At 39.1% G+C, this 26,069-nt stretch overlaps 2 protein-coding genes across 2 annotated transcripts; one reads left to right on the forward strand and one right to left on the reverse strand.

Annotated features, from left to right (window-relative positions):
• On the forward strand, positions 1 to 13,036 carry LOC144524141 (integrin alpha-6-like). Its single transcript, XM_078260187.1, has 25 exons — positions 1 to 344; positions 438 to 556; positions 1,349 to 1,428; positions 1,511 to 1,781; positions 2,391 to 2,510; positions 2,617 to 2,830; positions 3,420 to 3,616; positions 4,180 to 4,268; positions 5,273 to 5,400; positions 6,025 to 6,114; positions 6,207 to 6,271; positions 7,376 to 7,521; positions 7,613 to 7,759; positions 7,912 to 8,033; positions 8,136 to 8,292; positions 8,866 to 8,949; positions 9,035 to 9,114; positions 9,193 to 9,267; positions 9,534 to 9,636; positions 9,721 to 9,897; positions 9,982 to 10,083; positions 10,285 to 10,395; positions 10,558 to 10,662; positions 10,847 to 10,972; positions 11,586 to 13,036. Exons 1-25 carry the CDS (start codon positions 127 to 129, stop codon positions 11,670 to 11,672), a joined length of 3,213 nt encoding a protein of 1,070 aa, XP_078116313.1. The 5' UTR covers positions 1 to 126; the 3' UTR covers positions 11,673 to 13,036.
• gpc2 (glypican 2) lies at positions 12,439 to 25,859 on the reverse strand. Its single transcript, XM_078260188.1, has 11 exons — positions 25,387 to 25,859; positions 23,211 to 23,369; positions 21,746 to 21,880; positions 19,965 to 20,140; positions 19,787 to 19,867; positions 19,089 to 19,254; positions 18,232 to 18,362; positions 17,284 to 17,430; positions 16,189 to 16,325; positions 14,936 to 15,108; positions 12,439 to 14,446 (listed from the first exon to the last, which is right to left on the reverse strand). Exons 1-11 carry the CDS (start codon positions 25,580 to 25,582, stop codon positions 14,175 to 14,177), a joined length of 1,773 nt encoding a protein of 590 aa, XP_078116314.1. The 5' UTR covers positions 25,583 to 25,859; the 3' UTR covers positions 12,439 to 14,174.
• Positions 25,860 to 26,069: the final 210 nt, after the last annotated feature.

Raw genomic sequence — 26,069 nt, forward strand, 5'->3', positions numbered from 1 at the left:
AATGTCTTGCCACCACACCGTGTTTGTATGTGTCTACAGTGAGCCAGTTGGCAGCTGCTAGGGCCAATCCCTTTTCTACGTGGGTTTACAATCACTCTGTGCTGTTTTAGAGAGCACGGGCACTGCATGAGATATAGGGCAGGAAGAGTACACATTTTAATCAAAAGAATGGCAAAGCACTGGCTCATAGTGTATCTGTTGAGTTTCTGGCACCTCCAGACTCTAAATGTTGCAGCTTTCAATCTGGACACCCAGAGTGTGCTGCAGAGAAATGGAGATCCAGGAAGCCTGTTTGGATTTTCTGTTGCCTTTCACCAGCAGCTGAACCCGGCCAGAAAGAATCTGTGAGTGAAAGTTATAGTTATTTGATTAAGTTTGAGTAAATTGAATAACATTTTGCATCTGTGTCTTACCGCTTGAGTTATTTTTTCCCCTAGATTGCTGGTCGGAGCACCACGGTCAAAACACCAGAACCAAGTGAATGTTACAGGTGTTGTTTACCAGTGTGATCTGACTACATCTGACCACTGTCAGCCCATTGAGTTTAATAACGAAGGTTTGTTTGCTTTTTTTTTTTTTTATTCATCTTTATGTGCTTTTAATGTAATGTAATCGATTATCGTAAGTACAATATTGAGGTATGTACTTTTGAGTATATTCATGCTGGAAATATTATACTCTTTACTCCACTACATATATTTGACAGGTTGGCTACTTTTCAGATTGAGATTTTATATTAACATTTGATAACCTTCTTAAATAAAATGCATTGTTAAAAATTAAACAATGGTTTCCAGCCCAAAAGCAGTGTCTTCTGATTGTCTCAGGTTTCACATGTCTGAGTGGTTAGCAGATCCACCAAAGAGTGTTTTTCCCTTCTAAACCTCACGTTTTCCTTCCTTTTTTCCAAATTCTCACAAAGAAATCAAAGTTAATGAAAAGTCTATAAAGTAAATACAGATTTGTGTTGCAGCACTTTGTTTTTCTCTTTCCTCTCACATTAATCATCTCAGGCATCTCACAAAGTAGGTCACAGTAGCTCCACCTCAACCAGCTACAAAAGTAAAATGCTGCTTAAACATTGATTCATCAGTATTAATCTAATGCCATACAATATATCAGTCACGCAGAATTTTACTGCAAAAGGTGCACTTTTACTTTTGTGACTTTAAGTACATTTTGCTGACAATACTCCATTACATTTACTCAAGCAGGATTTTATATGTAGGACTTGTTGGGCTATTGTAATGTTTGTACTTTTTAAGTAAAAGATCTTGAGTACTTCTTCTGAATGTAATCATAGTGACATTGCGGCCGCACAGTGAGCTTTACATGTTCATTTTTCCAGAGTTCCTTGATAGTAAAGGCATAAACAACCAGTGGATGGGAGTTAGAGTGACGAGCCAAGGTCCTGGTAAAAATGTAATGGTAAGCGAAACACACCCCATTCAAATAATAAAACAAAATCTGTCAAATCAAGAAGTCATTTCACCACATCTTTCCCTTGTAGACCTGTGCCCATCGATACCAGGAGTGGAGTCCGAGTCCGAGCCTTTATGTCCCTCACTTGGTGACGGGTCAGTGTTACCTCTTAGGAGATGACCTGCAGGTCGGGAAGGAAGAGAGGACGTGGAGGAGGGTAGTTTGTGACTCTGAGCACCTGACCAGACGTCAAAATGACCATGAGTGGTTTGCATACTGCCAACAGGGTCATGGAGCATCTTTTGCGAAGGACAACACATCTCTGATATTCGGAGCGCCAGGAGCGTACCAGTGGAAAGGTCAAATAGAGCAACATCTCAAGTGTTTGTTTCATCAGCCAAAATTAACAAGCATAGTACAGAATATGCCTAGTCCTGACAGACTGATTGGAAATTAGCTTTATTTAAATTTTTCTATCTTTCATTGCATTCTAAGAAACGGAGACAATTTATTATTTTTTTATTTTATTTTGAATTGCACTTTCCAACATTAAACCCAAAGGATAAAACTGGTCCCCATAAAAAGATCAGAATCAACAGTACTTAATACACTTTGGCTTGCCTGTAGTTTGCAGACACAAAGAAGCGTAGATATAAATCTTTAAAAATGGGCGACAAATATATTCTAAGGCCAAAAATTTCCTTAAACAGCTGGGTACTTTATTGTTTAATAAATGTGACTCGAACAGGAGTATTGCATTTGTCTGTTTGTTTGTTTTTGCCTGAAGTGTAAGCAATATTTATATTTGACCTTCCATCAAATTATAAATGCACTTATTAACATTAATTTGATCATTTCTGGCCCACAATGACATGCATTACAATTTACATGCTAAAATAGACCTTACAATCCTTTTTCCCATGATGCATTTTAAGTTTTATCATTCTGTGTTTGCTCGCTGTGTAAAGGAATCGTACGAATGGAGCACTTGGACAACCAGGGCATCATCGGTGCCGATGGTCGTGAGACTGGAGATATTGACAAGTTTGACTCGAGACTCATTCCTCTCCAAAGCAACAGCTACTTGGGTCAGTTACTAGTCTGTTCGGAGTCAGTACTTTAACAAGTTTGATCTTTATTCCTTTTATAGGGTATAAAACCTTCTCATAAACAGCTTTATATTCTGTCCTCCAGGATTCTCCACTGACTCTGGTATGGCCCTCATCAGACAGGGTGAGCTAACCATCGTATCAGGAGCGCCCAGAGGAGGTTACAGCGGACAGGTGACATTTCTTAAGGCAGACCCTGTGGCACAGAGAAGTTTGTCTGTGGAGTTAGTCCTCTCCGGTCCGGGCCTGGCCTCCTCCTTTGGCTACGATGTAGCAGTGGTGGATCTCAATGGCGATGGGTATGTTTATTTTAGACTTCTATTCAATTACTTGATTTGCTTTTTGCATGGTCTAAAGAGGTTGATGAGTCCATCAATCCTACAGTTTGGTTCAAAGTAAAATCCCATTATGACTGTCTAGACTGACATGACATGATTTTTATGGTTATTCATGGTTATGATTTTATTACTCCATGACCTTATATCAGCACCAGCATTAGGTCAAATATTGCCCTTTAAAAGTAAAAAATGAATGGCCAGATTTCCGTGGAATTTGCTGCAGATTAGTGTAGCATGACCATTTCTTGTCATTTGCACACAAGAAATATCCAAATCTGGAATGAATGCCATGAAAGTTACTGACCACATCCATGTCCCCCCAAAGGATACAACCTTTCCATTTTGGGCATTCCATGAGTTTTATTCTAGCACCACACTCCGAACAAAACACAATATCAAATATATTACACCCAGGCACACAATCTTCATCACATACCCTTTAGTACACAATTCATATCACTACTTTAGCATTCTGCAAAGACAAACTGTCTTCCTCTTTGTTAAATTTATTACTGTTAATTATTGTATTGTGTTGTTTGGGTATGTGCAGGTGGGAGGACCTCGCTGTTGGAGCACCGGAGTTCTTTGTTAAAGATGGTTTGGTTGGAGGAGCAGTCTACATTTATATCAACAGTAAAGGAAAAAACTGGGAGAAGATTGTTCCAACTCAAGTTCTTGGACATAAAGATTCCATGTTCGGCCTCGCAGTGGAAAACATAGGAGACATCAATCAAGATAGTTATGGAGGTTGGAACGTTTTATTATCAAATATCAAATCATTTTTTCTAGTTGACACTTTAAAGTGAGACTATGTAACATTTGTTATTTGAACAGTGGCCTCTATGGACACAAGGTGCAAATACAGGATATGTAACTTCCGGTAATTCTAAAACATACAGCAATATCCATCTTAAGTTTGCTTACATCCGTCAACGTGACCCACCATTAGCTACTGGTCATACCAGACCAAGAAAACTGTAGTAGCATAATCCCCTGAGTGTACTGAGATGAGCAAAGGAGCGTTTTATTTGTTATGAATTGGACTTTTTTTTAAGAGGAAGGATGTCTTATTTCTTCTCAAAAGCTAAAGTTTTACTTTAAAGCTTAAAAACATCCTGAATAAAAGAACACACACACTCTAAGTACTGTAATCAACTATATCAAATAATGTAGTGTAATTATGAAATAACTTTTTCATCCAAAAAGGGCATTTTTGAGTCCAGTTTGGACTTCATTTTGGGATACACTTACTGTCTTTGTCTCCCATTCATGTTGTTGCCCCACTTTGTTTTTATGTGAATCTTTGACAGATATTGCCGTGGGGGCACCATATGATGGTTCAGGTCGAGTATACCTTTACTACGGCTCATCAGATGGAATCAACAAAAAGCCAGCGCAGGTGGGGTTCTTCTGAAAAGGTCACTAGTTCAAATCTGGTACTTGGAACTATTTAGCAAAACAGATCGTTAAATTACATTATACAACAAGTAGATCCAACCAGACAATCTGATTGGTAGACTAAACATTTAGAACATGCTCAAATCAGCATGACCGCACACCCAGAGCCATTTGAGCACAACTGGCGCATCACTTAAAATATCACTCCGCAAGTTCTGTGTTCTGTCTGTGCATATGGACTTGAAATAAAAAAAAAACTGTTTAAAAACATTTGTATTCATGTAATGTTAGTTTAATTCAGGAACCACAGTGGAACACACACAAGCTCTCCAACTAGTATATAAAGTGATTCATCTCATCAGATTAAACAACTTATTTATGTTATAACGCCGGTGATGGCTCTATCTTGAAAATAGCTGCTAAATGTGATTTTTGCGGATGTACAGGAGCTATATCTGTCGATGGACAATGGAGAAAAAAAATTCAGCGGATATCTTAGTTTTATAACAACGTTAGCACAGCAGTTTGGTGTTTATATGTGCGGCAGTTATTCAGTTTGGGAAATCCTACAATCTCTATAAAGCTAACGTAAACTTAAGCTGACCAGCTAACGTTTTGCAGGGACAGGAAATCATCTGTTTGAAGTTCGCAGACGTTTAGTATCTAAATCTATCCATAGAAAAACATTTTTTAGCAGATCTTATAACAGGATAGAGCTAGCAAAGCAGGTTGGTGTTTATATTTGCAGTAATGTTTCAGTGTGGGATATCCGACGATCTCTACAAAACTAACGTTAACTGTTGCTTTTTTTTATTTTGAGAGCAAATTGATTTAAGCTATTTATTGCAATTTAGATTTAACGTCATTATTGGCACGACAGTGATGTGGCTAGAACCGGGGCGCTTGCAAAGAGGTTCGTATTCAACCCTAACCCTAATCCTTGACCCTAACCCTAACCCGAAGGTTAGTGCTTATTACTTAATTCTTATATTGCGACCTGTTCAGGTACTCTCATCGGGAGCCAATAAAGTTTCTCTGTTTGGATATTCTCTGTCTGGCAACTTGGATGTGGATAACAATCAGTACCCTGATCTGGCTGTTGGATCTCTGTCTGATTCTGTCTTTGTTTACAGGTAATTTTACAGCTGCAGCAACACTTAAAAATAAATATCAGTTTGATATTCTTTTTTTTTTTAGTACACCAAGTGTCTATTACAATCAAAATGTTTTTATGAAGTATGTAGGTGATGATTCAAATATATAATGTAAATCATACAACCCAATAAAGAAACCTCAGGACCAGGGCTGAAAACTTCTTTTGAGCTTTATGGTTTAACTTGACATTAAACACATCCCAGAACAGATTTACAGATTAAACCCCATTTGTATAGACTTAGTTTTCATCATTTTGTCTTTGTTTGTATCCTACATGTTTAAATTAGTTTGATATATTTTCCTTTAACTTTCCCCCCAATATATACTTGCTTTTTATGGCTTTGAAATGATTCATATATCTATTCTTGTATTAGGCCATCTTGGGGAGCACTGTGATGACTCTGTTATTTGAAGGGTATATTAATGAATATCACTGGCATCACTACAATGCAATCTACAATCCACACACTGCATGGTGTTATCCCTCTGTTTCATTGTCAAAAGTACAACTTATGTCCCACTGTTTTTCATGTTTCTTACAACTTTTATGTCTTCTGATAACAAATCTCAAACCAGTGAACTTATTCAACTGTTTGTTTCAGAGCAAGACCAGTGGTCACTGTCAGCAGCTCTCTGAAGGTAACACCAACTGATATAGACATCAAAAATGAACAATGTGATAAACGCACATGGTAAGATAAACAAAAACATAAATGTCAGCGTGATCCAACTGCAACCTTATTGGCTTTTAATCCAATGTTTCTTTGCACAAATGTCTGTAAAGTAACTTTGCAGCTCTGGCATGCTTCACCTACACAGCACATCCAGCATCGTTTAACCCTAAACTGAGTAAGTCTCCTTTTCAGTTCAGTATTCTTCACACTAAATATAATGGTTTGGGGCTTTTAATTTCTTTGTAACATATGTGCGTTTGAAAATAGATTTATGGATATACCATAGAGTTAAAGAGCTTTTTCATAGATTGTGTACAAGTTAGATTCTTGGTTGACAAGGTAGCTCCAGATTAGATTATTGATTACAAAGATACTGATGTCAAATTTAAGGTAACAATGTTTTTTTAAATAGACATACTCAAATTTAGACAACACACAACACCTCAGATATTGTAAACAAATAGTTATTATTTGCACTAATATTAGTATTTGTGGAAGAAAAAGTTCTCTCAGGTCCAATTCAGTGGCTGGTTCAGATGAGTTTTATTCACTGTGCAGTGGAGAAGGAAGCTCTCAAGAACCTATAGGATTCTCTCTGACCAGATTGAGTTTTCTGGTCAGGGTTTTATACAAAGCAACAGAATATCAAAAGGCATTCACTCACAAAACTATCAGAATAGATTTACATAGACCCAGTGCTGTCTGCTCAAACTATTGAAAAGCGGTCTTTTGTTTAAACGAGGTGTGAACACACTGGAACCGATTTGGACAGTCCTTAATTTGAATGAAGTGTGAACTCTGCTGGAGTGTGGCTCCAGCCCTTGAACAAAAGGTCTCACCAACAGTGACCCAAGTCAATGCTTTGTTTTAACACTAAAGCTATACAAACGGCAGACCGACTTAATTAACACAGGAGACACTAAAATAATTGTTGTTCAGAGAAAATAATAGGAACTTAATCAGTGAGCAGGAAAAAGTATATCAAGATAAAGTAAGACTAAAACTGTTAGGTAATTAATTTTCTTCTACATATTACTGGCAGTAATAGTAGCTGCTAGAAGAAGTTGTAGAAGGGTTTGTGGCAGCAATAATGGTGGTAGTGGTTGATGTGATAATACTACAGTAGTGGCAGTAGTAGTTTGTCACACTTTAAGTGTTAGTAGTAAGTAATAGGGCTGCTGGGCGGATCATTGGTGTCCCACTCCTGGACATTTACCAAACCCACAAAGCAACCAGCATTGTGGGTGACCTCAATGATGTACTAACGTTTCCTTCACAGTGATTGACTACACTTTTGAGGTCGATGCTGAAAGGAGAAAAGCGAGGCTTCCTCCCAGAGTGTTTTTTCGGGGTTCTTCTCGAGGAAGACTGGAGCTGCCTGGACAGAAGAGACAAATCTGTACTGACACCCAACTCCAACTTCTGGTACTGTTTTATTGTGCAATGTCCTTTTTATTGAGACCTATCAAACACCAGACTGTACACATAACACCTAAATAAAACTTTTTTGTTTCAGCGTGATATCAAGGACAGGCTGCACAGTATTCCTGTCTCCGTCACTATGTCTCTGTGGAACTCCAGTCAAACAACCAGGACGAGTGCAGATCTGCCCGTCCTTACTCCTGTCCTCAACCTCTTCCAGCAAAAGAGCACTGACTCAGCGGTACGAGTGTATGCCTATATCTGTCCATATACCTGTTTGTCTTTAGAAATGTATGAGAGAACTTTGTGTGAGAGATATAAGAGGATAACAATCTAAGATTGTAAAAGTTTAAAAATGTCCAGAAAGAATTTCTGCTCCGTTGTTTTTCACAGATTATCTTAATAAACAAGGGCTGTGGCAGGGACAACATTTGCCAAAGTAACCTAGAGTTACAGTACAAGTTCTGCTCGAGAAAAACCCAAAATAATCAAGATGTTTTCAAATCACTCGCCAGGTACATAACTAAGAGGACAACACACACAAAGCAATACATGTAATCAAACTAACACTCTCAAAGCAAACGGCATATTAATTTGGGATTGTGTCATGTCTGTAGAGAGGATGGTGTTGCAGTCATCACTCCTTCTGATGAAGCTATAGCATTAGAGATCACTGTGACTAACAGAAATGGGGATGACGCCCACCAGAGTCGTTCAGTCATCAGCCTCCCGGATACTCTTCATTACTCTTCTATTGTCTACAGTACAGTATCGGTAAGTATTCTGTAGTAGAACATTTAAAAAAAAATTATTGGTGGCAAATGTGAAATATCAGGCAATGTGGCAAAGTCCTGCATTCAAAACTAAAAGTACAACATTTGGTTTTAAACTATATTAAAAGCACTCCAATGCGCAATGTCTCCTTTCAGAATAGTGTGTGTTATTTGGTGTTAATAGTGATACATTAATGTGTAAATCACTTCAATGTTGCAGCCGGTGAAGGTGGGGCTTTATTTTATATTCTGCAGGGTAGCTTGTGAATTGACCCCGGGGATTAAAGTCTTGTCTTATCTTAACCTATAATAATACATTATAATGTATTTGTTAATTATATTTTGTATTATTAATCTCAATCCACAAAAAGTTATTAAATAAATGTAGTGAAGTAAAAAGTACAATATTTGCCTCTGAAATCTAGAAAATTAAAATACTCAAGTACAAATTTGACCGTAAGTGCAGTAGTTGAGTAAATGCACTTAGTAACTTTCACACTTGGATTTCCTAAACGCTTTCTGTGTTCATTCAAATTCAGACAGATGTCCTTGTTTTCATGCATTTGTTTAACAGGAAACACAAGTGAGTTGTACAGCCAATGACAAAGGTACACTTATAAACTGTGAACTGGGGAATCCACTCCAAAGAGATGCTGAAGTGAGTAGCACTAGTGCTTAGTTTCCTCCACGTGTTTGCATTAGCATCTGCATGTACTGTATGATGGCTATTTTGTTCCCTTCAGGTTACTTTTTATGTCATACTCTTAACATCCGGCATCTCACTGAGTACAAAAGACGTCAACATCACCCTGCAACTTGAAACGTAAGTGGCTTGATCAGTTACCGATCAGTGGGCTGTAGATATATGAATTAACCTTATTCTGTTATTCCTGTGATGCAGGACAAGTACACAGACCATACAACCAGTTGAGGCTTTAGCGAAAGTGGTTTTTGAGCTGGAGCTGCAAGTATATGGGTAGGTACTAGATTGTTGTTTTATATTGCCTTGTACATAGTTATTTATTGTTTTTACATATATATCTTGGGTCATTTCATTATAAATTACCCCCAGCGTTTGTATTTATGCTATTTGTAAGTGGAGAATGACTTTTTTTGTTGCAATAAAATATACAAAGTGATTTTTAAAAAGCTATTTGCAAAATCTTCAAGCTTGAAAACTGTTTTAAATGCTTTGGAATGATCAAAGAATAATGTCATAGACTATCTTCTTATGTTTGTCAGATTAGCCAGGCCCTCTCAGGTGTCACTTGGCGAAAACTTGAGGGGTGAGAGTGCCATAAAATCAGTGAATGAAATTGGAACTCCAGTTCAATATGAATTTAGGGTGAGCCATCACATGACACACACACACACACACACACACAAACAGGTCAAAGGAAACTGTTCTAATATCTTATTTTTCGACCAGATAATAAATTTGGGCAGACCACTGAAATCTTTCGCCAATGCATCACTAAACATCAACTGGCCAAAGGAGAACTCTGTAGGAAAATGGCTTCTGTACTTGACTCAGATCAGTAGTAAAGGTGTACAGTCGGTCCACTGCTCACCTGTAAACGAGGTCAATCCACTTAAACATGTTGAGGTAATAAATGCCCCAAACAGTTTTGTTTTCAAAATATAAGCAATGCCTTTAAACACCTCTAACCTGGTAATGTTTGGTTTTAAGGGTTGGCGTGACCCCTCGAGGAAAAGACGCGAAGCGGAACACGAGGCTCTCTCTACTGATGGATTCCCATTTCTTCCAAAGAGAAGGAAATACAAAACCTTTGTAATGAATCATTATTATGGCGCTCAAAGGTTTAATCGCCGAAAGAAAAATGCTGTAGCAAAATTTTAAATGCTTTTACTGGTCTGAACCTTTGCTTTGCTGCGCTTTTGTATTCACTAAAGGGAATGTCAAGAAATATACTAATCTGTGAATCTATTAGATGTCAAACGTCAGTCTCAGGCCTGCTGTGCTCCCTTTCAGAGCTGTTCAGATGGACTGAAGTGTGTTCAGATACGCTGCCCTCTGCTGGGTTTGGACAGTACTGCAGTAATGGTTCTTAAGGCGCGCCTCTGGAACACCACTTTTACAGAGGTGACTTATTTCTGTAAAAACACCTTCCTCTATTGTTTGATGAAAATTACTCAGTTTTGTTGCTTCAAGATCTTGATTCCAAGAATTATTCAAACTGACCTGTAACTTTGTGGCTCTTTGTTGCCAACCTGTCCAACATTACTCACTTTGCTTCTCGTATAGGATTACAGCTCTTTGAACTACCTAGACATTGTTGTGGATGCTACTCTGAGTTTAACAAACTCTCCAGAGAATATTGGACTTAAACCAAAAAATCCTGGGACAAAGGTGAAACCATAAGTGTTTTTGATTTTCTAAAATTAAATTACTTTGTGTTAGAGGACAAATCTACCTTTTGGGCTTAGATAATCGTTAAAATTCCCAGCTTAATTTTGCAATAAATACCATCACACTGATGAAACTAACATGACAAACAGGTGAACCTACTTACGTCTACTGTCTATATCCGCAGGTAAAACTGACAGTGTTCCTCGAGAGGAAGGCTGAATATTTCACTAAAGTTGCCTGGTGGATAATCTTCCTGACGGTCATTGCATTGCTCCTGTTGTTGGCAGTTCTTGGCTTCTTGTTGTGGAAGGTAACATAGAAATCTAAAATAGCGTTTCGGTTTTTGTTTTTTAGAACTGTGGTGAACTAATGTCTCTGTGGAAGAATGATTGCTGAGACTGGCATTCCATGTATCAAAGTACTAAGATTCATATTTTTTGAAGTTTTTATTTTTTATTTAATTGATCCAGTTGTCTATTTAAATGACCTGATTGTTCCAGTTTTACAGTCTACCATCATGATATTACAAGGCATTGAATAATCAGTCTGAAATTTTACAGTAAAAACTCATCAATTCCATTTCTAAAAGTAGTTCAATTTAATGATCTCAATGCTTTAATATTTACAATCTGCTCCTTTAAAGTTTGATGTAATACACAGTATAGTTATTCTTCATGAGTAATCTACATACTTACATACATACGTTGATTGCCTCGTAATGTGAAAAGCATTCAAGTGAAGTACAGATAAAGGTAGTACTGAGCCATTTTTGTCACTGATGCATTATAAATTAATTCACTTAACTTTTTTCACCAGCTTTTTTATGTACTGCCTCAGTAAATGTAGCCTGTTAATCTGAGTAGTCTGTAAATCTGAATTCAATGTTATGTATTGACTGATTGTATATTCTCTGTCCTTGTCAGCGTGGATGCATCAACTGCCTCGCTCAGAACAAGAAGCCCTCACATGATGGAGATCCAAACACAGAGACCGCTCCCCTTAAAGGCTAAAATGAAACCAGAGACCCTAGCGGTACGAGACACATGTCACCTTATGTTATGTTAACCGTATGATTCTGGCTCAAATATACTAGTGCAGAATTACATGAAAAATACATGATGATTTGTTGGGACATCTTTGATGTAGAGCCTTTTCTGTATTTATTTTTTTCGGCATGTTTTTGCTACGTTATTATAAAATAAGAAAAAAAATACAAACATATTTAGAGTTTTTTTTTAATGAAGCAGAAAATATCACTCGTTTGATACCAAAAAACTGTTACAACATGAAAAAAGTTGTGCTATACTTTTACCATGAAGGAATGTGCGAGTGGTGGGGATGGATGAGGGGTCGTACTACAGAACAATTTACCTGAAATAGAATTTAAATATTGCAGCCACCACATCCTAATCTGACTGCTGATCATTAGAAAGCACATATGATTACAATGTTGTTGTCTTTGAAATACTGTTTTCATTTGTAGTTGTGCAACATAATACTGTGTTTGTGGTGAAGGGAATACAAGGACCCTACTGACACTAAAGGGTTTCATTCCAAAATTTGACAGAAACTCAAATAAAAACTTAACAATTAAACTGCTAGCAACATTTTAGAATAAAACCCCTCTATATTTTGTACAGGTGCAATAGCCCATTTGACAAGTGTACTTCTGTTTCAACCAAGTGAATTTCACGATTCCTTATTCAGCAAGGTGTCCTTTCACAGCATCTATACATTCTTTTAATATCCTCCATCTGCTCTCTTTTTGGGACCCTATCAATTGGCTTTCATCATCTTTAACAAAACAGTTCATCATGTTTATTTGCTTTCTTGCCAAGATTTGGAACTGGAGCTAGCAGTTGGTTAGCTTAGCATAAGGGTCTCCACTGGTTACTTGGCAATTGCTCCAAGCCAAGAAATAGTCCATCACGTAAAACCACAACTTGTTGATTTTACACATTTTGTTTTTACAGATTAAACAAACAATCCACAATGTGTTAATTAGTAAGGTGCTGATTGGCAGATTTTGTTACCTTTGGACAGAGCCACGGTAGCCGTTTCCCCGTTTCCAGTCTTTATGCTAAGCTAACTGGCTGCACCTTGACATTTACAATACAAACATGGCAACACTCTTCTTATCCAACTCTCAGCAAGAAAGTGAATAAAAGTAAAAAAATTTAAAAAAAAATAAAAAACTACTTTATTGTCCTCTCTGTCCATGGATGACCAATCCTCACAAGTTTTTTTTTTTCCTTCTTGAAAATTCTTTGATTTTTACCTTCGCTCAAACACATTCAGCATATGAAAATTAAGAGCCATCGTCTCTTAGTTGTCTTTCCATTAACATTCAATTAAATTTTATGCCACATCATGACCTCGCCTACTGTTTTCATCATCTTTTGTTGCTTTTAGGAAAGATAAGTAGAAAAGCATGTTATTAAAAAAACATCCCAAAAATCTTCTCAACATGACCTCAGAACCAAGAACATACAACAAACAATATGAAAACCATCATACAAACAAACACACACACACTGCTCCTTAACAATCTCTGGTTAAGGCTAAAATATTTATAGCTGGTCTTGTGTCCCATTATTTTATGTTTTCTTGTGATTTGTTCAATAACAATATTTTTAATATTTAAATGATTGGTTTACGATAAGGATCAATACATACACTATCTTTCCTTTTTTTTATCTTTTAAAAAGATAAAAACACTTGCTTCAAAAATCACAAGACAATGAAATATATTACAAATAAATTAATAACCAATATATTACATGAATCAACCCCTTGTCACAAGTTACCCCAAATTAATTTGAGCTTTTAGTTACATTCAAAATAAGCCCCTTGTTTGGTTTCAAGAGTCACACTATTAACTCTTTCTCCAAGCCAAAATATGGAGGTTTAATTAAGCCAGTAAATTAAATCTTACTACGTCCACAAACAATTAACCACAACCGCATTGAAATCAAGATCAATGATAAATGAATGAACTTAATTCATGAGAAAGGCAGCAAACAAACTCACTCAGATCGAATCAGCTGCTCACTGAAACGCCACAGTTATTAACCGACACGACTAACCTCCATCTCACCAAACACATGACACCATGACACATGAGCTTCTTCACTCAGACATGCTGCCAATTCATTTGCTGTTGTACTTTTAGTTTCTCTTTCAGACTCCTATGTTCCAGTACTACACACCATTCAGTATCAAGACTCCAATAGGTCAAACAAATGGCACTACAAAAATGGCAGTACTTATTAAGTATTGTTTGTAATCATCAATGCCTGGTAATACCTTTTGGGCAGTAGGAAAACTATTCACTTTAACCTATATTTTTGTTGTTGCTGTAAACAGATTTTCAATTATTGCTAAATTAGACTGTTTGTTTTTGTTTGCTTTTCTGCTGGTGCAACCAAATGGAATGACTTTCATTGTTTTTCATAATGTGCTTGAGACTCCAGCATGACAGACAACTTCCAGCTCCAGACTGTAATAACCAGCTATCTCCACATGGGGGCAACAGTGACCATGAAAGGCAAAGACAACAAAGGAACCAGGGAGAAAGAGAGCTGGCTGGTTGCAGATTTGACCCGTCCATGACCGTTGTTTCTGTTCCACTTGGACCCGTTTTTCTCTCGGACTCGAGGCGGCTTTGCAGGGTTGGAGGCGGGGTTGTGAGGGGGTTTGTTGTAGGGTGGGGAGTAAGGCCCATAGCCGGGCCAATCATCATTGTACCTTTCACCCTGATCTCCTGAGCCACTGCCCTCCTCACCTGGATCAAGGAAAAAAAAGAAAATTATGACCGATATAAAACAGTTCATACTAATTTAGTGGATAAGTTCGATCGATGCATCACTTAAAGGTGCTCCAAGCGATGTTGGGTGATGTCACTTCTTGTTGACGTTCGAAGTATTGTCAAACAAAACGGAGGCTAGCTCGCCCCTTCCTCCTCCTCATCCCGTCCCCTCCCCCTCCCTTCCGCGCACTAACCCCCCCAGCCCCCACCCCAAAATCCTTCTTGTCGGTTATTGGCTGGAACGTTGTTATGTTTCGTGGTGCAGGTTGCGCAGTTTGTTTTTGTTTCCGTTTGTGGAGCCTAGGCTGTCTACAGAGACCGCGTTTTTTCACAGTGTGTTCAGGGGACAGGCAGCTAGTGAATAGTGAGGAGATGTTTGCCGTATGTGACAAAAAATGTTGTAGCCTAAAAAACGTGTGACATCGCTTAGAGCACCTTTTAATAAACACAAATATATAGACTGACTGTCCATGAAGTCCATGTCCTGTCCACTCTGAGCGTGTCTGAGTTTGTTGGTCACCACCCTCAGCTCCATGATCAGCTGTCTGGTCCTCACATCCGGCTTGGCAATGTCCACTTCCACCTCAGGGTTGTTGATCTGGCTGACCAGCCCGTCGCCCGTCACATCCGGGAGGTACCTGCACACATACACAGCAATTACTTATTTAAGCTTAAAGCACCTTTTGTATTCCATACAAATATGGATTTATTGAACTGCATGTTATTTTTGATTCGCTAACAGCATGGCTCTTTGGTCCACACTGAAATGTCTCAACAGCTGTTGGATGGTCCCAATTCATGAATCCTACGGACTTTGGTGATCTCCTAAACTTGAGGTTCACATTTTTGTTTCAGAGTAAAAATGTCCTGTAGTTGTCTTGACATACATGTCCCCCTCAGGATGAATTGTGGCGAGTTTGGTTATACGTTTTACTTTACCGCTTTTTATTTAGCACATCAAATTTTAGCTAACATGCTAAAGACGAGAAGATGACAATGGCAAACATACCTGCTCTGCATCAGCATCATTGTCTTTCTGAGCATGTTACCATGGTGACGTTAGCAGTAGCACCACTGTATCTAAGTACAGTGTCACAGAATCTTTTTTGGAGGTCTGTTAGAAACACTGCGGCCCATAAGTTGTACAATATCTAGGGAACAAACTGCACCATATTTTCTTCAAACTGCATATTAGAATTTCCCAAATGTATTTTTACCAATGTTTTATAATAAAAACAAGTACTTTTAATGTATTAACTCAATTATTTTAGCATTGCATAATTGTGATGTGTAGGATATGTTAACATTTTGGCAAAGGCAATTATAGTAGTATAACATTTTATACCAGCCCATGTGGCTGCAGTCCCACTTTGTGATTTAAGCTGCTGAGGTGGGTGTACCTTTACATAAACCTGTTTCCTATTGCATGAACATCATAGACACAAAATCCTCCATTATGCGGACTTGTTTTTCCTCTCACAGCACACAGACACAGACCTGCACAGTGTCTCTACATCGGCCTGGATACATGGTGTTGGGCTGCCTCTGTGTGCATAAAAGCAAGCAGACCCACGCAGAGAGCATGTGGGTGACTATCAGTGGAAAAATTAAAAAGGAACTTGGTTCCATCTGTTGCATCCTTCCACCTCTGCACCATCACTACCTCCTCCACCTCTACCGAACCCAACCCTCCGTCCCTCCACTCTGATCTCGCTCACCTCCCCCGGGTCTGCCCGTTCCAGCAGCGGTCCTCATTAGTGACGTCAGCAGCCATCTTCTCATCGTTGCAGATGGTGTGTGGGAGGGACACCCAGAAGCTACGCATGGGCCGCAGTCGCTCCTTTAGCTCGGTAACCTACACGGAGGCGGAAAGAAATTGGTTGTGTTGTGACTCAGACCTGGTTTTAAAGTATCCTTGTTTGGTATGGCTGGCTGGAGGAAGCATATTGAAGCTGCAGTGCTGACGTTGGCCAAAGTGAAAAACTGACATGACACTGCTTCGGGTCAGTTCTTAAACCACATGTCTTTGATGTTTCATAAATAGATGATGAATATCTACCATCCTCTTTCTACCTCCTCTGCTCTTGGCTTCATTTATTGCCCAGCACTTCTTTAAGTTCAGTACCACTCTGTGGTCACAGGAGTATTGTCTGGGCTCTGACTGCTGCACTCTGTATTATTAGTTTCTTTTACCAAGCTTAGACTTATTTGTTGTTTGTCCTCTCTTTGTTTCCTGCTCAGTTGCTATGTCTGAATCCTGACTCACACACAGTGCAAACATTTTGACATTCTTTATTGGGGTTTCAATATATACTGTATATAATAACTTGAAAATCACACTCAACCCGAAGATGACCTGCACAAAACAATCTTTTTGAGTACTTAAAGCTGCACTAATCAATACTTTAATACAACAATTGGTCAAATTACCATGTGTAATGTTTAAAGAGTCGCTCGTAGTGATGAACCCACAGAGAGTTATCACCAGACTGTAGTTTCGCTTAGCTTTACAGAGAGTTTTTCAGCTCATTGTTTTGGTTTTCTGGCATGCAACTATAATGTCAAAAAAAATAAAACTTGTCCAAATTAAAGCTAATGTTACGGTGTCTGCTGGATATGTGACAGCCACTGTTTTCTGACTAGTTTTAAAATTTCTGAAGATGATAACATGTAAATGTTGTGTTTGGAGCTTGGTGTCCTGGCCAAAAATCCATTAATGTAAGTTTAAACAGTTTTAAGTGCACTATATTAAAGAATATGAATGGATAAGTAGCTGCGACACCAAGTATACACAGGGTATGTCTCCTCCTCACCAGTCGGTCCAGGTTGGTGCCTGCAGCAGTGGTGGGTTTCTCCTCAGGACTGTAGGTGCGGAAGGGCCTCCTGTTGCCCCCTGACTCCTTGGGTGAGCGTTTGGACCGTCCTGGAGCTGGCCTGGGGCTTCCACAACCTTGGAACACCTGAGGTAAACGACAACAAAAGCAATACCAGTGTACAGTAAACAGCTATGTAACAAGCATTTATAAATAAATATATAGATTTTTAATACACAATTATTGGGGCAACTACAAGTGTTGCAACTGAACTGGAATCTTGCAATACAACAGAGATAGAGATAAACCTTTACTGTCATTGCACAGAGACCCATACAACGCACTGAAGGTACATTAGAGACAAACAAGATAGACAAATAGCTAAAAACAAGAATAATGTAAGACATAAAAACACTAAGGACGGGACAGGACACATATTTCACATGGTGTATGATTATTGTAATATTGCGGGGTGACAATTATCAACATTTTTAACATTGTTGAAATGGTTCTCCATAACCTCCACAATCACACTTTGTTGGTGAAAGGCAGCAAACACATAAAGCAAAGGAAAGAGCTGCCTGTTCCTTAAAGCACTGCTGCCACAAACCAGGAGCTTTTCTGTTTCTAACGAGATGTGGGTGTCTCTCTGGTGGATTAGCTGCTGGGATGTCTGCCATGTTTTATCACACTGTGAGGCAGCCATGCTCTCTGTGTATAATTCCTGTCATTTTTGACTGCATGCTGTCTTATTAAGAAGATTAGAACCAAACAATAATCAAGATTGTAGCTTTGACTTGGAGTGATTTTTATAAAGACGGTAGATGATCTTTATGCACTCACAAAGGTTCAATGAATACAAGATGAACAGCTAGGGAGCGTAATTAAAAATACATTCATGCCCATTTTGTTTCTCCCCCCCCCCCCAATCATCTGCCTCTTCCTTGCCTTAGTGGAGATGCTGACGCTGTTCTCCTGCATGTGCATGATGGCCTCCGACACTTTCACAGAGATGGAGTCAGCTGCAAGCTCCATATTGAACGGCCCCTCCAACTTCTCCGAAACCTGGTACAGAGCATCTGATAGAGGACAAAGGGGATACAGAAATATAGATGGCAGGGTGATAAAATGTGCTATGACTACATTTACCCAAGTTCTCATTGTCTGGTGTTACGCTCTATTGGTGGCATATTTTAGACCCTGATAAACATCAAGACAATGGTTTCCTGTTTCTGAAATCTCTCACTGGCGAACCAGCTAAAAAAAGATTGGATTTTCATCTGTGGTTACAGGATTGGAAGATTAGGAAGCAAGCCTCATAAACATCATATGAAGGGAATGTGAAGAATAATGGTTGGATAAAAAGGGTACATAAAATAGGTAAAATGGGTTTGGGTGCAGTACACATGGACTGAGGGATGAAAAAAGGAAGGAACATGATGGGTTTGATGAAAGGGGAAAGGAAACATAGCAAGACAGATCAATTGTGAAGGGGCAGAGAAGCATGAATGATTAATGGAGGAGGAATTCATTAGGAGGGAAAGGAAGTGAAAGTAAATGAGTGACAGAGGGCAATAAAAGGAGTCTACTTTTAGGTATGCTCAATTTAACAATGATAATTCAAAAGGCTTTTAAATTATGTTTGGGTCATGACATGTTTTTCTTAACAAGCTAATATTATTAACCCAAAGGCTTCTTGTGGCTCTTTGAAATACAGTATGTGTGTGTCATGCACCTGACCCTAAACAACCCACTTAAACCACAACAACATATTAGGATGTGTTGTTCATCCTACCCTCACCCACCAATGAAATTGTTCCATTCAGTGTCGAGGTCGCCCTGATTGGCTAAGCAGCCCTTCATGACATTAAGGCACAGGGAGTGGCAGGGGCGCAGGGAGGGCATGCCTCGACACAGCGGGCAGTACCACTGACGCATCAGCCCACGCACACACTCTGAATCTGCAGTCAACTGAAACACAAAGCAGTGGGTCAAAGAGTTACGACCAAAAGAATTAATCAACATTATTGACTTTAAAACTATATAAGGGGACTTCCCATTGGCAGCTACACAGTTGGAAACCTTTAAAGTGCAGAAAACAAGCACTTATTTCATCAACCAAACCTGTAATTTGTTGATACTAAAAAGTGAGAACACACACACATATATATATATATATATATATATATATATATACACATATATATATATATATATATATATATATATATATATATATATATATATATATATATATATATATATATATATATATATATATATATATATATATATATAATGCCAAATATTTCCAGCTTAAGAAATGTGAGAATGTTCTGCTTGTCTTTGTCATATATGATAGCTAGATTAGACTGTTGGTCAGATACAACAAACAAAAAAAACATGTCGCCTTGGTCTCTAAAAAGTGTACAATTATTTACATAACAATCTTGTCAATGTAGTTTTAACAGCAGAGCAGACAACAGTACAAGAAACAACTCACCTTTGTTGCTTTGTTGACAATATCCCGACCAGTAGCTAAGCCCTGAGATAGTGCTCTGGCGGCAATGAAAGCTCTCGACACCTGAATTTAAAAAGAAAAATAGCAAGATGTAAGATTAGTCAAACAATCCGCACATCTGCAAATACAATTATTAACTATGTCATCACAACACACATACTTGTACACGCAGTCTGCGGGGCACATCCCCAAATGGCTGCAGCTGTTCGGCGTGTTTGCTGACACACTCCAGGTAGTCCTCACTAAACTGATACTGGGGGTTAACCAGAGAAAAGACCCGCTCCACCAGCCTGGACCAGAAATCTGAGAGAACCTCTGACAGACTGACACTGCCCCCTGTGGACACAAGAACAACGGTCAGCATACAGTATCTGTAACCTGACAAAAATCCTGTTCCTGCAGAGAGGAAAGAGCATCGTATTACAGTAGGGGGCATTTCAGCAGAGTGGATGATGTACGTTTTTCCGCAAGACTGAATTAGGCTTTTCATCTAAAGCACCATATCCTTATACACTGGGGAACTATGATGCTCATTGAGCCAGGTTGAGGTTTAACTAAAACATCAGTCATCATCTGGTTCCTTCCATGTCAACTGAAGCATGTAAACCCACCAATCACACTGTGAATTAGCCCCTACTATATGACAGCTGTATGCGATTCCACGGTCAAGAAAGAAAATACGGTAAGACAAATTTACCAGACTTTTGTTATACAACTAACTGTTGACTACACACACTGCACCAGCTGATTGGAGAGCTTTAATAGACAGTTTTAAATACTTTTTAAATGCCTTATTGATGCTGTAAAAAGATGGCCATCTTCAATGGTTTGAGATGTAGTTGACTACAGGGACTAATCACATTTAGCAGTACTACACATTTTGACTGACAAAGGGATATAAATTATGGGTGAATTTTCATTTTTGAGTGAACTTTCTCTACACATGCACAGCAGAACCACTCTCCTAGATGTAAGCTGCCACAGATATTGTAAAAAACTAACTAACTAAATAAAAGCCAAGAAAGAACCAAACTAACACAAAACTGTGTTATTTGCTGCTTTGATACCTATATTGTCTATTAAACACTATGTTTCCTCATTTACTTCTTCCTTTAAATGTGCTTGTCATTCTCTCTGCATTAGTCAACTGGCAGACAAAATTCTGAATATGAGACTCTCCAATCTGTAGTCTACAATACAGCCTCAAATTAGTTATACATGCTGTTTGGCAGACAAAGACATGTTGACTAAGCAGCAACAGCCTGCAGAGAGACTCGCCAGCGAGCGGCTGTCATGCCAAAACGGAGCGATCCGGAACAGAAATAGAAACAGTCATCCGCGGGATTCCAATTCTCTCTATTTTTTTTCTCCAGTTCTTGGCATTTCAAGTCTCCTCAAAAGAGAATGCTGGCTCTTTTCTGCTGCCCAGAGCGGCTGTGGATTTACCACAACGGAGATGTGGACTGATAAAATGACAATAAACTGCCAGTGGAGTCATCACAGCTCTTTACCATCTTTTTTTTTTTAAGACTTATCTGCATTGATTCAGGCCTGATAGAGGCCCATGTAGACTACAAGGTTGCTTGCCTGAATAATTGTTTCCTGAAATGGGGTTGTTGTGCAAAAAACAACTAATATGTTGTGTGTATTTCCTTTTTTAGATAACTTTTTTGATATTTTGCGTTGTTTGAGAGTAGAGAGTTGAGATAAGAGATAGACAGGAAAACATGAGGAGAGAGCTGTGTGGGGGATAAGCAAAAAAATGAGGAAGATTCCATTAGACCTACATGGTATGCATCTTAGACCACAAAATTACTGTGAAGCCCCTGATTTCATTGTTTTCTATGTCAAATTCAACCCAACTGGCATCACTTTGCAAAGAACATTAGACCATCTGAACACATAAGATTGAAGTGAGGTGGATAAAGTGATTAAACTAACCAGAATAATATCTGCGCAGCTCCACAAACAGCTCCTGGAAGACGTGTGCATTCTGGGTAAAGAGCCGGCCGTAGGTCTTGGTAAACATCTGGTTCATCGACTTCTCTGACAAGTCTATAAGCTCTCTGAAGAACTCTGCAGACAGACAGGAAAAACTTTAGATTAGATAGGAATCCCATATCTAATCACCCACCTAATTCTCTTCTAATAGCTAAGCCAGGTTTCTACGTACGTGGGCGCTCAATCCCCCCCTCCCCTCCAAGATTAACAGCTCATAGGGAAAGTTACATCAGATCCTGCACACTGGTAAATGAGTGCAACAACGTGTACTCTATTTAGGACTTTAGGACTCATATGCAGTCTCCCACTCCTTCAGCATGTTTAAATGATTCATACCGTACATTATATAAGAGGATGAGGAGGGAAAAAAGGTGATAGCAGTCCACAGCAAGTAGGAGGAAAAAGTGTTAATTCAGCGCTGTGCTGTGGCTGCTACAAACCTTCAGCCATACATACAGAATTTGAGACAACGTGGGCTGAATTCTCTGAACAACAGTCACTAAAGCTGTCTGGGTGGGTATCCCCACAGTGACCATTTGTTTAAAGGCACATTCCACCAATTGTACACATGAAGTTCAGTTTACTGGCCATGGTTAGTCCGATAAAACTGTTTTATGTCTTCTGTGGCTCTGGAGGGAGTACTCAAAAGTCTGAGCTCACCCTATTGATGTCATAATGATGTCATCAGGGTTACCTCTGCTACGCTTGGTGTCTACAAATTTACAATTACTGACTACAAACAGAAAGTCTGCATTACAAACTGGAAGTGTGCTGTTTAAAAAAATTGTGCATTTACCAGGCACAAAGGGTCCAATTAAAGACGCTATCAAATTGCATTATGGGAAACGTAGGATCCAGTGTTTCTGGAGCTTAACCCATAGAGACTAAAAATCAGGATATCTCGACGTCTGCAGCTTCAATTGGGACCATTATTTTTTATAATCCATCTCTTGTGAGTCCCCCAACTTTATGAAAGTGCAATACTACTTCTTTAATTATAGCAGTTATGTGTTGATTAAACATAAAATATGTTAACAAAATACATAGGAACCTACTAGAGTCTCTGCAATATGCATGCATTGCTGTGCTTTTAGCTTTCAAAGTCAAGTCGAGTTTTGTGGCTTAGATATCCGACCATCTAAGATGAACTGTGCAGTCAGGGAGCCTAAATACGTTTTTAATCAGCTGTCACTCATCGCCACTAACTTGGTAGATAAGGAGGGCGAGACAAGGAGAAGCCAAGTTCAGTTTGTGTTTGTGTGTGTGTGTGTGTGTGTGTGTGTGTGTGTGTGGCCGCTATATCAAACCAGATAATATTCCCATCAAACATAATTAATAAGTGTACAAGCCATCTAGTCTTGCATTGCCAGACCTATCTCCACAGCAATGCAGAGCCAAGACTTACCATCAAACCTGCGGTGTCTCTGGGTAAAAGTAGTCAAAAGGAACTGGCTGTTCTCCTCGACAGCTTTGAGGAAATCTCTCTCGCTCTGCAGGGCAAGAGTCTCCTCCATCTGACTGGAGCAGCAGGTGTAGTCCTGAGGACAGAGCCGCAGGTGCTCACCTGGAGTACAAAGGTAAAACCAGGACGGAAGAGAAAGAAGAGTTAGGATCAGTCACATTCTGAAACAAATGTGTAGAAATGTGGTTATTTTGGTTTAATAGCATATTTTATGATTCTGTTTTGTGGCTAAAAGGTGCTATATCAAAATCAGCTATCCACGCCACCCACTCGTCTGAAGACATGTGGGGATAGAGCTTTTGAGGCTATGGCACCCATTCTCTGGAATGCACTACCTACCAGCATTAGGTTTGCTGAGAATGTGGATTGTTTTAAGGGACAAGTGAAGACTCACCTGTTCAGGCTAGCTTTTGGGTAGCCTATGTCTTTTATTTATTTGATAATTGTTTCTGTTGTATTTGTATTTTATTCTATTGACCATTTTTACCATGTTTTTATTGTCTATGCACATTGTAAAGCACTTTGTGACCGTGTCTGTGAAAAGCGCTGTATAAATAAAATGTACTTACTTACTATACAAATGATTATTACCTCAACCAAAAACAAGGCCTATTCTCAATAACGTCAGTAGTCTTTTATCAGGTCTAAGCAAACATTTTTAGCGAGAAACTCAATTCCTCCACTCATCAGTCTGTGTAGTTACCGTGGGGAAATCTTATCAAAGATAAGGGTATGATAGAAAATTGTAATTTCCCTGCATGAATTATTCAGCTTCAATCTGTCTTTCTTTGTCAGCTCAGGTTGGGTCTTTGATATGTGAGAGGTAATGATATGCAAACGACAACCAGGGGAGAAAGATAAAAAAAATAAAAAATAAAAAAAAACATAGCAAAAGGTTTGAATTCTTTGTTTCTAGAATTTTACATCTAACATGAATATACCTACTGTTAACACAGTCGAAAGTCTTCCAACTCCACCCTTGCTGATGTTCCCCTCTGCCTCTTTTGTTCTCTCTGTGTGTCTCACTATTAGCCCTCTCTCATCCCTCTATTTCCATTTCTAAACTGCCTCTCTTCATCCTTCGCTCTCCCGGCCATCTGCTCCCCTGGCCCACGGGACAGTGAGCCAAGACTCAGGCAGTGATAGCCCAACACACACACACACACACACACACACACACACACACACACACACAAAATCAATATTGCGGTTGTCTCAGTGACTCACACACAGAGTTAAATTGCCACAAAATAAATCTTCACACACTAGTTTGTCTGAGGGTAACAAAATAAAACACACACACACACACACACACACACTTAAATGCAAAGCTGAACCTCCAAGAAGTAGACTACATCTTTGACACTTAAGTGCTCCATCATTTGCTCCCTCACTTGGTCAGACATCCTCATTTCAACATGTCCACCTACTTCCCCTCTCTCCACCTCTCCACCCACCAAAACTTCACATTATCCAAAATCCAACAGTTTTTTTTAAATCAGCAGATACGATTATCACCAGTGAACAGAGCCTATGGATATGCAGGGATTTAGCAGTGGGCCAGTAGGCAAAGACTAATTAGGGGCGAGGTTCTTTGTTGCACCGGTGTTGGCAATTTGCTCATCCCCTTAATCATCCTATTTAAACAGCACGAGGGGAGGAGGGGGCGGGTATAATTTGTTTTAAACCACCCTGTATTGTTTCTCTTTAGGAAAACTTACCATGATATTCCTACATTGTGTCTCTGGTGGTTATTAATTAGTTTTGTGCCACCTTGTAGCCTACTTTTAAATATCACTTTTCTCAGTGCGTTTGTTATTTTACGGTATTTTTGGCTATATTATTACTAATGTTCCTATACTAAATAATTGGTGGTGGTGGTGAGCAGCGAGTTTATATACCCTAGTGACCTTAATTTGCATAAGTGTTTTTTTTTGTATCCCTATTGCGATCGTATGCTGACGCGCCTACATTTCTGCTGCGATGTGTATCTTAAGTGTTTTTATACGCTTGAATTAGGCACATATTTCCTAACGGATGAATATGTGACTGTTCTGCATGACTCCCCCAAACTCTAATGGTGTATAATCACAACCGCAGGCTAGATGTGGAGTCTTACCGGAGATTTGAGTCAGTGGAGCGGTGCCTGTGCTGTACCCCTTCTCTGCGTACACCTGCCGGGTCTCGGCGCAGCTCCTCCCCGCAGCAGCCACGGCGCTCCGGGTCCCGGACAGCGCACAGACGGCGCAGAGCAGCACAATCAGCGGGTACGTGGGGAAATTAAGCCGGGTGTCCATCCTAATCGCAGAACTCATAAAAAGACAGCAGGACAGAGGGCGGGTTTATATAAAACCAGACGGGTGCAGCACCTTATAAATGAATTAATGAATGGCCAGCTAAGATGCAGGAAAAAGTAAAAACAGTATCCCAAATCGTCAGTCGTTTAAAAGAGTCATAGTTTTCCCCTATAAGTGTAAAGAACAGCTGCATCCGGGCTGTTTTTTATATCACACATATGTCTCCATCGACCGTGTCCAGTCAATTTGTCCTTCCTGGGAGATCCGCTGTTATCCTATGTTAAATGTAAAGAGATTGTGACTGGGGCACTCCCGTCCCTCAACCTCATCTAACAGCCAAACTGCGTCAAGTTTAAAGGGTTTAGCATAAGAATACCGGAAAAGCTACCGTTTTCAAAATAAAAGCCAGGGCATGTTTATTTGTTGAGCTATTTTTTTTTTTTCTTCCAACAAAGCATACATAAGCCATACAAACGTAAAAGTTGTAATAGACTCTCAAGCATGT

This window comes from Sander vitreus, chromosome 10, assembly GCF_031162955.1.
Source record: "Sander vitreus isolate 19-12246 chromosome 10, sanVit1, whole genome shotgun sequence".
Classification (NCBI taxonomy): Eukaryota; Metazoa; Chordata; class Actinopteri; order Perciformes; family Percidae; genus Sander; species Sander vitreus.